At 47.3% G+C, this 15,586-nt stretch overlaps 1 protein-coding gene across 4 annotated transcripts in view; it reads left to right on the top strand.

Moving 5' to 3' along the window:
• ABCC4 (ATP binding cassette subfamily C member 4) overlaps positions 1-15,586 on the top strand; it is a 259,297-nt gene that overhangs the window by 238,607 nt on the left and 5,104 nt on the right. For 3 of the 4 annotated variants that reach the window (XM_019486948.2, XM_014597004.3, XM_019486950.1), the window contains one exon: positions 326-460. The exons of the other annotated variant lie outside the window; for it this stretch is intronic. In XM_019486948.2, the coding sequence (XP_019342493.1) occupies positions 326-460 (135 nt within the window). The remainder of the gene's footprint in view (positions 1-325; positions 461-15,586) is intronic. 4 annotated transcript variants of the gene reach the window in all.

Genomic DNA, 15,586 nt, shown 5'->3' on the forward strand with positions numbered 1-15,586 from the left:
TACAAAATTAATGCTACAGTTTATTAGTCACTTAATTTGCTTCATTAATATTGAATTACCATATCCTGAAGAATTTGTGATTGCATTCATATAACTAATGTGACTGTAGGACCCTAGAAAATAGTATATAGACTAGAAACAGAAAATATAATACCACCCCCAATAAAGGGCCTTCAGGTATTCAATTTTCTGTCCTTTTTTTTAACAATAAATCAAAGTACATATTTTTAAAAAATCCAGCCACCATCCTTTGTATTGTAATCTTTAGGGTAATGTATGTTTCAGAATTTAATGTGGTCATAGATTTGTTTCTGCTGATTAACAGGTTTTGGATGCAGGGAGACTGAAAGAATACGATGAGCCATACATTCTGTTACAAGAGAAAGAGAGCCTGTTTTACAAGATGGTGCAACAAGTAGGCAAGGCAGAAGCTGCTGCTCTGATTAAAACAGCGGAACGGGTAATTTGAAGATGTGCTAATTAAGTTTAAGTTTATCTCTACAAGTTATTTTTCACAAGTTAGCATAGTCAGCGTTGGAGCCAGCCCAATACACTCTGCTTTAGTTAAAGATCTGTCAGCTTTTCACTTCTAAATCCTTATGTTCAGTGTTTTATTACTTGGGATTTAAAATAATATATATCTAGAGTTTTAAATGATAAATATCTTGAGCTGCCAGATTAGTCTGGATGGTGTGCACTTACATGTATGTATAAATCACATGACAGACATTGGTCTTTGTTAAGCATCTATGACTTTGCAAACTTAACATTCTTTTAATTTTTTTTTTAAGTCGAGCACTAAGAAGTTAGTTATCCAAACTAAGGATGCACATATAACCTTAAATCTAAGACCCTGTGTGCATGTACATTATGGAACAGTCTTTAATTATGTATTTCATGTGTGTCTGTCCAAAAGGTCCCCTGCTCCATTCTGTGCACAGCTGGGTGATGCTCAGTTAAGGACCAGTGTTCATATTTTGTTAGCTCCTTATTGTTCTATGCACATCTCCTTATTTATTCTGCTCCCTTCAGACCTTCTCTGAATGAAGAATTATCAGTTTCCTTAATTCTCTTGAACTCATGGCTATAGAATCTTGGCGTTTAACCAACACAGACTAATTTATTTTTTCAAGACAGAGGTGGGTCAGAGAAGTGTGGAGATGAGACAGAGATACAAAATGTTCAGTAAGTTGAGATCCCTGATTTAATTAGCCTGTGGCCTATTTTTTCAGAGAATCTAGCGCTTTTTAGATTCCAGAACAGTTTCATTATCTCTAGTGGTTGTTGAAAGTGCTCAGAGTTTCTGCTAATATGATGTGAGATCTCAAGTTGGGAACTTAGTGGGCATGTTTACACGTGACACTACATTGCTGTAGTGATGCGCTATGGCAACGTAGCATCTGGTGTCTACATGTGACCAGCAGTTACTTGGTTGTAGTGGCATGCTCTCCCATTATAGCGTGCCACTACAATGAAGTAGCTGCTAAAAATAACTGTGTGCCACACATATGACGCAGTATGAACAGTTACTGTGCCATGCTTTTGGAAGTACTAAAGCATGGTGCAGTAGCAACATTGCCATAGGGCAATGTCTGAACATGCCCAGTGACTACTATTTCTCCCAGCATAACATTTGTGGGGCAGTAGGAGGAAAAAATACAAGGAATCTCTAAGGAAACATTCCACATATTGAACCATGAGACCTTCCTGTTTCTTCTTGGAGCTCCCTTGCATTGTTCACTTGTAATGCTCCCAATTTTCCAAGGGTGGGTTTTTCTTGAGTCCCCCGCCAAGATAGGCCTCCCCTCAACTTGCTTGCCATGACTTTGACAATACACAATTTGATAGGAGGGGTTCAATGTTTTTCAACACAGGGGTCCCACTTGGGGTTACTCATGGATCTGAGAGCATCTGGGGAGGCTCCACCTCCCCTACACCCCCAGCCATAAACCAGCCATTGGTGTTGAGACAATGAACTGATGCAGGACCCTGGCTTGATCTGGGTTTTGACTTAAGGGGCAATTCCGAAGACACTTCCTAGTCTTGTCCGGATTACTCTGTTGCTCCCTTGCTGACAAGGGGTTAATCTTGAGCTTAAGGCCAGACCTTGGAACTCCACCGGTCTCAGGCGGCCTTCTCTCAAAAAAAAAAAAAGAAAAGAAAAAAAGCCAAAAAAAGAAAGAAATGAAGCGGAATCTAATTCCTACGATGGTTTCCTACGACGGTCTTAGCCTGCCAGCAACTCATCCAGCTTGTTTAAGCTGATGGGTTTTGTTTAGTAAATGAGGCTTCACTCCCTAGCCTTAGGAACATGGAGCCTATACTGCTCAGTATATATTGATCCCCAAGGGCTCCAACATGTCTCAGCTTCGGTGTCCTGCACCTGCTGCTGCCTCTGCCATAACTGGCACAGAGTGGCTCTCCACTCACCTCCCTGGCACTCCAGGTGTCTTTTCAATCTCCTGCAGCAGCACTGGGGGCTGGCGTCATCAGCCCAGCGCCGCCCAGCTTGTTACCAGCTGCCCTGCCACTTCCTTCTCCCAGGGTCAGTTTTGTGTTTTATTGGGGGCTTGTTCAGCCCCTGTGGAGTTCTGGGTCTTGCTCGTGGGGTCTTTCAGATCCCTTTTGTTACATCACTATATATTTTCTAACTTATGCAGCAAAAGGTAAAGGGGTCCTTTAGACCAGGGGTCAGTGCCCTATAACAGCAGACCAGATTAACAAAACTTGGTTCTAAGGTGGGCTGAACTATAGCTCCCAGGGTGCAGTGCTTTGGTGGGGTGTAGTTCCCCATCCAATGGGAAGTGAGGGAAGCAAGACTATGCAAATGTCACTGGTAATTCCATTTGTCTTGGAAATGTTGGGCAGGGTAGGGAAGCTGTAAGACCTCTGATGGGTCAGCAGGGCCTGAGCAGCTGTGACTCACCCAGTCTAAGACTCTGTGGATGCTCCTGGCCACTCACACCACTGGGCCTGGTTGGGAGCCACAGGTGAGAGTGGCTAAGAGGAGGCTATGGGGGCTCCCTGCATGGTAGCAAGAGCAAGGTGACACCTGGGGGCCCAGGATTTTTTGGCATGCTTGATGTGATGCACAAAATTTCTCTGCAGACTGGATGAATCTTGCAGGGTGTAAGATACTGATCCCTACTCTAGACAGCAGCCTCTTCTACTATACAGTTCTGGTTCATTCCCTCATTATTGGTGCTCTCATGTATTGAATGATCACCAAGGATCCTGGTTTTCTCTGATTAACCCCCCCCCAAGTTTTCAGATTTAAAAAATTAGCCCAAAATCCACCTTTTTTCGTGATTAAAATGAAACACCACTAATATATATAAATAATATTAAGGCTGTGAAAAGCTTTCAGTGGCCGAATCTCTGAATCCAAATTGAATCAGAACCTTCCAAATCAATTCAGAGAGATTCAGAGATTCAGACATAGACATAGACACAGCTTTAAGTGCTTTTTCTACACACCTCAAAGTAACAGGCAGCTCATGAATTCTGTGATGCTGGGGCACATGGAGCATCCCACAGAAGTGCAGGGGGGTGGGTCCCCAGCACGCTAGGAAGCAGACCCAGAAGCACTTCTGCTTCACTTCCAGGTCTGCCAGGGAGCACGCTGGAGGCCGCCCTTCTGCCCCCTGGTTCAGTAACTGGTGCCTCCTGGGTCTGCGGGGGAGGGGGGGGCACTCAGGGTCCCCCTGTAGCTGATTGCCAAGCTAGCAAGGTGTGTGGGCCCCCAGCATGCTCCCCGGCAGACCCCCGCACTTCTGTGGGACGCTCCATGTGCACCAGCATCACAGCAATAACAAGCCACACCTGCTACCTCAAGGTATGTAGAAAAAACTTTTAAAACTGTCTATGGCTGAATCACTGGTTCTCCAAATCAGCATTGAATCTTCAGATTCAGATTCATCTGAATCAAATCAGGGACAGTGATCCAAATCAACTAATCGAAGCACTATCTCTGATTCAGGCCAAATCTGAATCCGAATCGAATAGGGCCCAACAAAGTTGGCATCATGCACCACCTTCACCAGATTGGCCCCTTTGTCAGTGACCCTGAACCCACAGGTGAGTTTGCCCTGCCCAATGAGCCCCCCCTGCACCATGAAGTTCATGGCCACCATGATCTCCCTTGCTGTGTGGGACTTATCCATCACCTCTGCTTGAAGGAGAGCCCACCGATGGCCTGACTGATTGCACCAGTGCCCTGTGAATGGAGAGAGAGGCATGATTTCCACCCTGGCTGCTCCAGATGTCCGAAGTAAAGTGCAAACCTATCTGCCTTGCGCTGCTCCTCTCTCAAGTACTTCCTGCATGCCTCGTACAGGGAGTGCACCACCATCCTGCTAAAGGTAGTGCATTCAGGCACTTGTTTGGATGGAGCCTCGAGTGCCATGAGCCACCTGAATCCTGGATGCTCAACAAAGGAGAAGGGCTGGCCATCCAGAACAAGCATCTCTCCAGTGCTCTGGGTGACTTTGCTTGCCTTGAGAATGCTCCCCCCCACCCCTTGTCTCTGCCTTTCCCCCACTGGTTTCTTGGGGACAGGGGCTTTGGAGTGAGAGGGGGACTTCTGTTTGGGCACGCCCCCACTAGTGCCAGGCTGAGAAGGAAGAAGGGCAAGGGGGTGGTGCCTGCAGAGATGCAGCAGCATTGCTGTGGTGGTGAAGTGTTTCACCTTCTTGCCCCAGCTGATCCACTTTTGGCAGTGTTGGCAGGTAGCATACCTGGGATCATCAGCCACCTCAAAATGATCCCATACTATACTACTCACCTGCTTCTGGGTTGAGGGTGGGGACCCTACCTGATCCCCCTCCTCCCCAGGCAGAGGAACTGAGCCACCTGCCCCCACAACCTCCTCCAAAGTCCATTCCAGAAGAGACCTGCCTCTAGGGGAATTTTGAGGGGTGTGGAGCACAAACTCAAATTCCCCCTTCTTCCCCAGAATTTCCTTTGCTATGGCCCTGAGCTCTTCTGCTTGCAGATTCAGCTCCTCCTCTGACACTGGAAGGCTCATGCTGGAAACTGAAATTGGGGTGGAGACTGTCATGGTGGTGCTGGTGGTTATTACTGGTGTTAGTGGAGGTGGTACAGGTGCAGACACTGCTCCCACTTCCTTGTTCCCACTAGTAGCAGAAAACTCATTGCTGCCAGGAAAGAGGGTGCGTCTATGTTGGGGGGGTGGGGATTGCAGCTCTCCTTCTGCCCCCTCTCCCTCCCCTGCCAGAAGACCTGGAACCTGCCTTTCCAGCACACTTCATGGTTTGCTGCAACGTGTGTGTGTGTGTGTGTGTGTGTGTGTGTGTGTTGTGCTTTCCTGCACAGTGATGACACACTGTCTGGGAAAACACGGATTTCTTTTTGTGTGGGGGGAAAAAAAGACAGATTAAGAACAAATAAGAGGATTTGGGGGCAAGAAAGGGATAACAATAGGGGTGGTATGCAAGGGTAAGTAGGAAAGGATTGAATAAAACTTCCTAGCAAGAGACTAGCTAGTGCTACCAAGCCAGAACCTTTCAGATGCTGCTGCTGCTGCTGCTGCAAGACAGACACAACTCACAAAAGGCACAGAACAGATCATTTCACACACAGCCTTATATCTTGTTTCTACATTCCTCCCCCAGAGGACTGTGATTGGAAGGGAACTCAGGGAAAGATCACAGTCATTGGCCAGCTACAGATGTCAATATCAGAGCAGTCTTTCTCGCCCCACTCCCTCTTCTCAGTTTGTTTCCTGCAAGCCTGCCTTCTGAATCTTTTCTGGATCGATTCGGATGCTTCTGATTTGATTCAGACCCTTTAATGAGTCTTTTGATTCTATTCAGATTCAGAGATTCAGCTGCCAAATCGGGCCAAATCTCCTCCGTATCAAATTGGCTACTGAAGCTTTGCACCGCCCTAATATACATATAGATCCACATATTTCCATGATTTGAATGAAATGCCACTAATATATAGATAAGTATATAGATCCACATTTTCCCTGATTAACATTAAACACCACTAATATAAAGATATATATAGCGGTGTTTCATGTTAATCATGGAAAGATGTGGATTTTGGGTTACTTTAATCTGAAAACTGGGGATTTTTTTTATCAGAGAAAACCAGGATCCATGATGATCAAAGGGTCCTGAGTGTTGAGAGAAGTTATATGAACTTGTTAGTAATATGAACTTGTTAGTAAAAAGAGTGTATTGTGATTTATAGGCACATCTCCTTCCCAGCTTCATGAAACAAGGTTGGGGAGCATGTATTACAATTCAGTTCACTGTCCTTGTGGAGAAAACTGGCCAGCCAGTAGGTAGGCAGCAGGGCAGAGGACCAGAAACCAAAAGGGCCTGGTTACTACAAAATGGTGAATTCCATGGCTAAAATGGGCATGTCCCTGGTACCTTTGAAAAACTTGAAATTTTGCAGGTATGGCATCATGAACTTCACAGGCCCCTGGGTTTGATGAATGGAGCATATCATGCTTTTCAAGGCTGTTATTTCATGCCTATGTTGATACAGGAAGAGACTACTACATCATACTTTGTGGGTGTTCTTTACAGAAACGAAGACTTTTTGTTAAATAAAAGGAAAGATTCTGACAGTTTTGCATATGGGAATTTTTTTTGTGGCTAATTCCAGAGCTGTAGAATGTATAGGTCCTTATTCAAAATTATGCATGTTAATGAACAAGTTTATCACGTGTGTAAAGCAAAGTAGATCTTATGGTGCAATTCATGTGTAACACTAATTGCAGAAATCTGGAACTGGCTTTTTGTTCTCTTACCAACCAGAACATACTCCTGTTCCTGCTGTTTTGCCCAGGATGTTGCACCGAGACTCCTAGTGTATTATTAGAGAGAGGGATTAGTCATGTGAAAGGTAGGTTAATAGAAAAGGAAGTTTAATTTAACTTGATTATCTCTGGAGCTTACATAAATGATGTTAAAATAAACCAATTTATATGTAGAGAAAGCACTTAGCTACAAAAATAAGACCCACATTGAGTAAAATATAGAATCAGTCTTGTAGGATCTGGAAGAGTTAAAGCTCCTGAGCTATCTGCAGAGAGTTAAACTTCGTAGTGCAACCTCTCTTTTTTCCACTTAGAAAACGGCATATGTGGATAGCTCTATATATAACATTCCTGGATGGCTAATATTCCTTGCTGCATAGTCATCTTGTACTCCTATATGCATGTTGTTTCATTGTGTACAGGAAGCAGAGAGATCTCTGAATCAGCCTCTTAAGATATTTACACCATCACAAAGTTTTTTCTAACTCCTGAGCTAGAGGGCAGGTACACACTTAATCATCTTTAAAGTATGTAGAGCATGGGGCTTATCTCTCCCCAGCCCAGAAAATGGGAGTACAGAGAATCTCTAATTTAGTAGCTAATCAGAATTGTGGTTAATATAGCCTTCTCATTAAAGGGGTAGGAAGCATTATTCAAGGATTCGCTGATTAGTGTTTTCTGGGCTTCTTGTATATTACAGAAATTGTTTAGTCACAAGTGCTCATCTTAATGGCTCCTCTACAGTAATATGTTTGTTACAGTATATTATGGGTGGTTTTCCACATTTCTGCTTTAATTTCGAACATGAAATTTAAAAAACTGCATCTTAATAGATTTCATAGACATTAGGGCTGGAAGGGACCTCGGAAGATCATCAAGTCCAGCCCCCTGCCCAAAGGGCAGGAAGTCAGCTGGGATCATAGGATCCCAGCAAGATAAGCATCCAGTTTCATCTTGAAGGTGTTCAATGTAGGCGCTTGAACCACCTCCGGTAGCAGGCTGTTCCAGACCTTGGGGCCTCGGACAGTAAAGAAATTCTTCCTTATGTCCAGCCTGAAACGGTCTTGTCATAGTTTATGACCATTCGACCTAGTTGTCATCCCTTGGGGTGCTCTGGTGAACAAACGTTCCCCCAGATACTGGTGGTCACCCCTGATAAACTTGTAGGTGGCTATCAGGTCACCCCTGAGCCTGCGCTTTTCCAGGCTAAAGAGCCCCAGGGCTCTCAGCCTGTCATCGTAGGGTCTGCTTCCCTGACCTCTGATCATGCGCGTGGCTCTTCTCTGGACTCTCTCAAGCTTCTCCACATCCTTTTTGAATTGTGGAGCCCAAAACTGGACGCAGTACTCCAGCTGCGGCCTCACTAAGGCCGAGTACAAGGGGAGAATGACGTCCCAGGATTTGCTTGAGAAGCATCTATGGATGCAAGCCAGTGTTTTGGTCGCTTTACTAGCCGCAGCATCGCATTGCAGGCTCATGTTCATCTTGTGGTCAATGATGACCCCCAAGTCTCTTTTTTCCATAGTGCTAGCCAACATAGCAGTGCCGAGCCTATAAGGATGTTGCAGGTTTTTCTTCCCAAGGTGGAGAACCTTGCATTTATCGGCGTTGAACACCATCAGATTCTCATCCGCCCACTTGCTGAGCCTGTCCAGGTCAGCCTGGATCACCTGCCTGTCTTCTGGTGTGGATGCTTTTCCCCAAAGTTTGGTGTCATCGGCGAACTTGGCCAGTCCGCTTCTGACTCCAGTGTCCACATCATTAATGAAGATGTTGAACAGTATGGGTCCAAGGACAGAGCCTTGGGGGACCCCACTGGTCACAGGACACCATGATGAGTGACTTCCATCAATTACTACCCTCTGGGTCTGACCACGGAGCCAATTTTCCAGCCAGTGGATCGTGGAGGACCCAAGGTGACAATTGGCCAGTTTCTCCAAGAGGTGATCATGGGAAACCAGATCGAAGGCTTTTTTGAAGTCAAGATATATGACATCAATCTCTTCTCCCTTGTCCAGGTGATAGGTCTCCTGGTCGTAGAAGGAAATGAGATTGGTCAAGTAAGACCTACCCGCAACAAACCCGTGCTGGCTATCCCTTAAGATGTTGGCGTCGGCCAGTCCATTAAGGATGGCCTCTTTAATAAACTTTTCTAAGATCTTCCCCAGGATAGAAGTCAGGCTAATGGGCCTATAGTTAGCCAGATCCACTTTCCTCCCTTTCTTGAAGATAGGCACTACATTGGCCTTCTTCCAGTCTTCAGGCACTACACCAGAGCACCAAGAGTTTTCAAAGATCCATGCTAGAGGCTGGGCTATGATGCTCGCCAGCTCCTTGAGTACCCTGGGGTGAAGATTGTCAGGGCCGGCTGACTTGAAGGTATCCAGCTTCTCAAGATGTTCCTTCAGAAAGTCAGCATTTATGGAGGGCAGGGGATCACCCTCACCCGGACTTCCAGGCCCTGTAGCAGACATGGGCGTCGCATGGGGCTGATGAAAGACTGACGCAAAGTACCTATTTAATAGGTTGGCTTTTTCCTGGGCGTCAGTTGTCAGTTGCCCCATCTGGTTCAGCAGGGGTCCAGTGTTGCCCCTGCTTTTCCTCCGGCTCCCCATATATCTGAAAAAGGACTTTTTATTGTCCTTGATGCTCAAAGCTAGTTGGAGTTCAGTTATAGCCTTGGCTTTCCTGGTATGCTCCCTACAGGACCGGACCAGTGCAGAACAATCCTCCTTGGAGGTGACTCCCATCCTCCATCCTTTGTAGGCCTTTCTTTTTAGCCTCAGGAGGTCTGCTAGGTCCCTGGAGAGCCAGGGGGGCTGCTGTGCCCTCTTGCTGCCTTTCCTCTGAGATGAAATAGATTTAGTTTGTGCACTGGGGATCGCTCCCTTGAGGAGCAACCACTATTCTTGAACTCCCCTCTCCCTGTGGTCATGGTCCCTTAGGGCCTCACTGACAAGCCTCCTGAGCTTGTCAAATTCAGCTTTCCTGAAGTCAAGGACTTCCGTGTTGCTGACTGACTTGCCAGCTTTTCGGCGGATGGTGAAGGTGATCAGCTCGTGGTCGCTGTCACCCAGCTTCCCATCGATCACTAGGTTGCCGACTAGGTCATCCCCCGTAGCCAGTACTAGGTTGAGCAGCGCTTTGCCTCTTGTTGGCCCATAGACTTCTTGAGTGAGGTAGAGGTCATCCACGCACGAGAGGAAGCTTTGCGACTGCTCAGATTTTGCTGAGCAATCCTCCCATGAGATGTCCGGGTAATTGAAGTCACCCATGACAACCATGGTCCTGGAGCATGCCGCCTCAGCCAGTTCCCGGGCAAACTCCTGGTCAAGCTCAGGACTTTGGGTGGGAGTTCTGTAGTAGACTCCCACCATTGTGTCTCCTGTGCTGTGTTCCCCATGGATTTTAACCCAGAGGGTCTCCAGTCGTCCACCCTGGTCACCAATATCGGCTTGCAGGGACGTGTAGCTTTCCTTAACAGAGAGAGCTATACCCCCGCCCCTTTTATCTACACAATCCCTCCTGTACAGGGTATAGCCATCTATACCCATGGTCCAGTCATGGGTGGAGTCCCACCAGGTCTCCGTTATCCCTATGACATCATAATTATTTGCATTGAGCAGGAGGATGAGCTCCTCCTGCTTATTCCCCAAGCTCCTGGCATTTGTGTGCAGGCAGGCAAGTGTCCCCTGGGGGGCTCCTTCCTTGCCCACAGCTTTTACCAGGGCTGGGGCAGGGGTGGGCTCCCTTAAGTGCCTTGAACTGCTGGCTTTGCAAGGGTTGCTCAGCAGGCCAGCAGTGGCGGTAGTCCTCCTGACCCCAGCAGGCTTTGTTTAAAGCCCGGTGGAGCAGGTCAGCCAGTCTGGCTGAGAAGAGCCTCCTCCCTTGGGGAGAGAGGTGGAGGCCATCTCTTCCCAGCAGCTCGCTGCCTCTCTCGCCAAAGAGCGAGCTGTGGTCATGAAAGCCAAAGCCTTCCCGATGACACCAGTGCCGCAGTCTTTGGTTGACCACGTGGATCCTCCTCTCCCTCCTCAGCCCATAGCCTGAGACTGGGAGGATCGATGAGAACACCATCTGTGCCCCCCAGACCCTTTAGCCCCGCTCCCAAATCCCTGTAGCGCCTCATGACCCAGCTGGGAGCGCTCCGAGTCGTGTCATTGGTGCCCACATGAATAAGGAGCATGGGATAGTGGTCTGTGGGTTGGAGGAGCTTTGGGATCCTCTCCACAATGTCCCAGATGTGGACCCCCAGGAAGCAGCAGACTTCCCAGGCTAAGGGGTTGGGGTGGCAGATTGCCCCCTCAGTCCCCCTCAGGAGGGAGTCTTCCACAACAAACACCTTACGTTTTGTCTTGGGGAGAGCAGGGTTGGTAGCTGCAGTTGGGCCCATGTTGCCTGTGGGAGCCGGCAACTCAGCAGGCTCTGCTGGAGCGGCAAGAGGTGCGTACCTGTTGCTCAGCTCTGGCTGAGCAGGGGCCTTGGTGTGGCGGGCCTAAGGGCCCTTGACCACCATGGTCCATGCCCCTGGCTGGACAGAGCGGGAGGTCCCGGAGTCCTCCTTTGGTGTGGAGGGAGACTGTGATCTACCCTTTGCCTCCCGGGGGAGAAGGGCCTGGCAGTAGGAGTCTATCTCCTGCTTGCAGTCCCTGATGGCATGCAGTTTCTGGACTGTGGCCTGGAGCTCCTCCACCTGGCGCGCCAGAGACCCCAAAAGGGAGCAGACCCCACAAGGGGCGGTCACCATGCTCTCAGACCCCAGAGCCTGAAAAAGGGACAGGCAGCCCCCGCAGCCGAGAGCCAGGGGCTCCGTCTGCGTGGAGCCCGGAACCAGGGGCTCCGTCTGGGTGGCCGTCTCTGAGGTGCCAGAGGGGGGGGCCGCGGAGCCCGAGGGGACCCTTGGGGTGTGGCGCGTGCCCATCCGTGGCATGCCTCTGGTAGGCTGGCTACGGCTGGGACTGTCTACCCTGGGGGGTGCGCAGGCAGGGCCCTGGGCCCTCCCGTGTGCCCTCCCGTGTGAACTCTGCGCTAACGCGCCGGCAGAGAAGTGCGCCTATTTGCGCAGCCTGTTTGCACGGCTCCGGTCGCGTGGCTCCCTGGGGGGCTGGGTGAAGAAGGGGCCTGGGCGGGGCTTGACTCGGCCCGGCTCCACTCAGCCGCCGCCTCCCACTCACTAAGGGGTTAGCCCCCTCTCTCCACGGGCCCCGCTTACCTCCGGCTGTGCTGGGGGTTGGCGGGGGGCTCCGCGGCTGCTGGAGGGTTTCTGGTGGGCTTCGGGGGAGTGGGGGCGCAACAGGCTTTCACCTGCGCGTCTCTCGCCGCTCCCACGTCTAACTGAAAAAAAAAAATAAATAAATGGCAATAATCAGATTGTCAAATGTGAGCACATTTTCAAAAGCCATACCAGTATGTTTACTAACCAGAGTGGTTCAGAATGCAACCAGGCTTGCCAACAACCTCCTTTTCTAAGTTGTGCATCAAGGTTGCCTAAATTGAGCATACAGAAAATAATTCAACATACAATAATTATCTATAAGTTGAGACAAAGTAAATTCTATAAAGCAGTATGGTTGTTGCAAATGTAACTTAAATAAAGAGCAGGTAAATCTTTGTAACCAGAACCAGTATTATCTCAGGTGACTTGGAAGTGTGTGCCCTAAATGCTGGGTGCCTAACTTAAAACATAAAACAAAGGGGCCTGATTTTTAGAAAATGTCACTTTACAGATGTTCCATGTTAAGTATCCAAGGATTCAGGCATTTGTGGTCTCTAGATACTTTTTCAAATCTTGGCCTGGGCTTCTAAATTCCTTCAACTCTGCACACTCCTTAACCATTTTAGTCATTCAGTACCCCTGGTATAGCACAGTATGCAACTGCCGATTCTCTGGATCATGGTGTACGCCTAAGAGGTCTAGTCAGATGTCTGATGAATCTGTTTATGGCTGATGAGCCCAATTCAAGGGTGACACTGCTTGTTACAAGTTTCATAGGTCTCTATGTTGGCTGAGTTGGAGTCCAGATTGCAGTACAGTATAATGCAGCTCTAAATTTACCCTGCTAAGCACATGCTGAGTAGCTTATGAGTCTGAAAGCTATATAGTAATACTCAATGCTGACAAACTTCTCTGCATGGCTGAGCCCAATGTGAAGATTTGGTCACTGTTCAATTTTACAAGAAGCTATTAAAAAGATAATTCTAAGGAAGTGAGAAAGAATCATTAGTGTATTCAGTTATCTAGATAAGCAAATTCACCATTTGGATCCTTCTCCTGCCTCTACTGAATGACCTGTAAGCCTCACCTTGGTGCTTGGGAAGATCTTGGAGGGAATCATCAAGGAGCACATCTGTGGGGGGCCTGCAGGGGAGATCATGCTCAGGGGCAATCAGCATAGGTTCATCAAAGGCAGGTTCTGCCTGACCAACCTGATTGCCTTTTATGACCAAGTAACTAAATCTTTGGATGATGGTGTCGCCGTGGACGTAGTCTTTCTAGACTTTAAGAAGGCCTTTGACACTGTCTCTCACTCCATCTTCATCAATAAATTAAGCAACTGTGGCATTGATGCCTACACAGTTGGATGGGTAAAAAATTGGCTGATGGGGCACATCCAGAGAGTAGTGGTGGACAGGTTGTACTCAACCTGGCAAGATGTGAGCAGTAGGGTACCCCAGGGCTCGGTCCTCGGGCCCACGCTGTTTAACATCTTCATCAGCAACTTGGACAAGAGGGTGGAAAGCACGCTGTCCAAGTTTGCTGATGACACTAAGATGTGGGGCGAGGTGGACACACTTGAAGGGAGAGAGAGGCTGCAAATAGATTTAGGCAGACTACAAAAGTGGGCAGATGAGAGTAGGATGGAGTTCAACGTAGACAAATGCAGGGTGCTGCATCTCAGGAGAAGGAATCCACAGCATACATACAGGCTGGGGAGTTCCCTTCTTGAAAGCACAGAGGCAGAACGGGATCTTGGAGTCATTATTGACTCCAAGATGAACATGAGCCGCCAATGCCAGACTGCAGCCAGCAAGGCCAGCCATACCTTGTCATGCATCTAAAGGTGCATCTCAAGCCAGTCCAGAGAGGTGCTACTCCCTCTCTGTGCGACTTTGGTCAGGCCGCAGTTGGAGTACCGCATCCGGTACTGGGCGCTGCTCTTCAAAAGGGATGTGGCCAGCCTAGAGAGGGTTCAGAGGAGGGCCACCCACTTGGTGAGAGGGCAGCAGGACAGGCCCTACGAGGAGAGACTGAGGGACCTGAACCTGTTCAGCCTCAGCAAGAGAAGGCTGAGGGGGGACCTGGTGGCTGCCTACAAACTCATCAGGGGAGATCAACAGCAAATAGGCAGAGCCCTTTTCTCCCCAGCACCACCTGGGGTGACAAGGAACAGTGGCACTAAGCTGATGGAGAATAAGTTTAGGTTAGAGATCAGAAGGCAATATTTTACAGTTAGGGTGGCCAAAATCTGGAACCAACTTCCCAGAGAAGTGGTCCTCACCCCTACCTTGGGCAAATTCAAGAGGAGGTTGGACGATCACCTCTCTGGGGTCTTGTGAACCCAGCATTCATTCCTGCTTGTGGCAGGGGGTCAGGCTAGATGATCTGTTCAAGTCCCTCCTGACCCTAGTTCCTATGAAACTATGAAACCCTTGCTGTTTTAATGGCTTTTGGAGACATGGGAGAAAAAGTTGGGGGTGAGGGAAGGGGGCTGGTTGGTTTTTCCAGTGACAGAGATATAATTTTTAAAATATCAATTATCAATCAATTATTGCATGTGGATAGCATTTACCCTTTTGAAGTTGTTATGAAGTTACAGCTCTTTTGGTAGGGGAAGAATCATATTATAGGACTAGTCTTCTATGAAGTGCCATGTACCATTCCTTCTTAAGTTGTGGGAATTCAATATTTTGCAGAATCAAGTCCATTGAAAAGAGTCCTATATATTTGCATTGAGAAGGTTGAAAAGTTTGTGCTGTTTCATTATATGTGTGGTACTATGGTACGATTTTCTATTAACTTTCTTGAAGAAAATTCACTTTTAAAAGCTTCAGTCAAAGTATGTTAAAGTTGTGTCTTAAACTAGTAAAAGGATGGAAATATACAGTGAAGATTGGAGTCTTAGTAATGTTATATGCAGCCAGGCACCAAATTAACTTTCCTCTGTTGCTCCCTGTCATGGCTGGTTACTGGAGAATCCTTTGCAACAGGACTTCGAGTCCTGTTCTTGATTCAAATCATAACCTTAATATTCCCTGAAAATTGTGAAACTACATAGATACTATGTCAACGTGTATGCACAAAGGAAGACTGTGATACTTATAGGAGTTCTTATATAATATAACCATTTCTTTTTTGTACTGCATGTCTTATACATTTATTCATATATGAAAAGAACATTATTATCAAACAAACCTAACTTTGTTGACAGTGCCCCCAAATATAAATTGGAGAAATGTTTCATAAGCCATATTCAGAACAGTGTGAGTATAAGCCCTAAGTCATGACATATGTCAGCCTTGGAAAGATAGTGTATTTTCTGTTTTTAAAGACTCAAACAAAACTTTTCACATTCTTCTTTTAAAAAATTACATTTGAAGTCCTTTTTCACCCAAACACATTTTTAGATAAGAGCACACAAGTCTTGACATTATTTCATTTTGTTATGCGCATCTGTCAAGGAAAAGAGATATGATACAGCTACTAAAAACTGATGATTGTGGAACACTGAAACTTGACAGCATTTCATTTCCTTTATGTTCTGATTATACATTTATCAGGAAACCTGTATC

Source organism: Alligator mississippiensis, chromosome 1 (genome assembly GCF_030867095.1).
Source record: "Alligator mississippiensis isolate rAllMis1 chromosome 1, rAllMis1, whole genome shotgun sequence".
NCBI lineage: Eukaryota > Metazoa > Chordata > Crocodylia > Alligatoridae > Alligator > Alligator mississippiensis.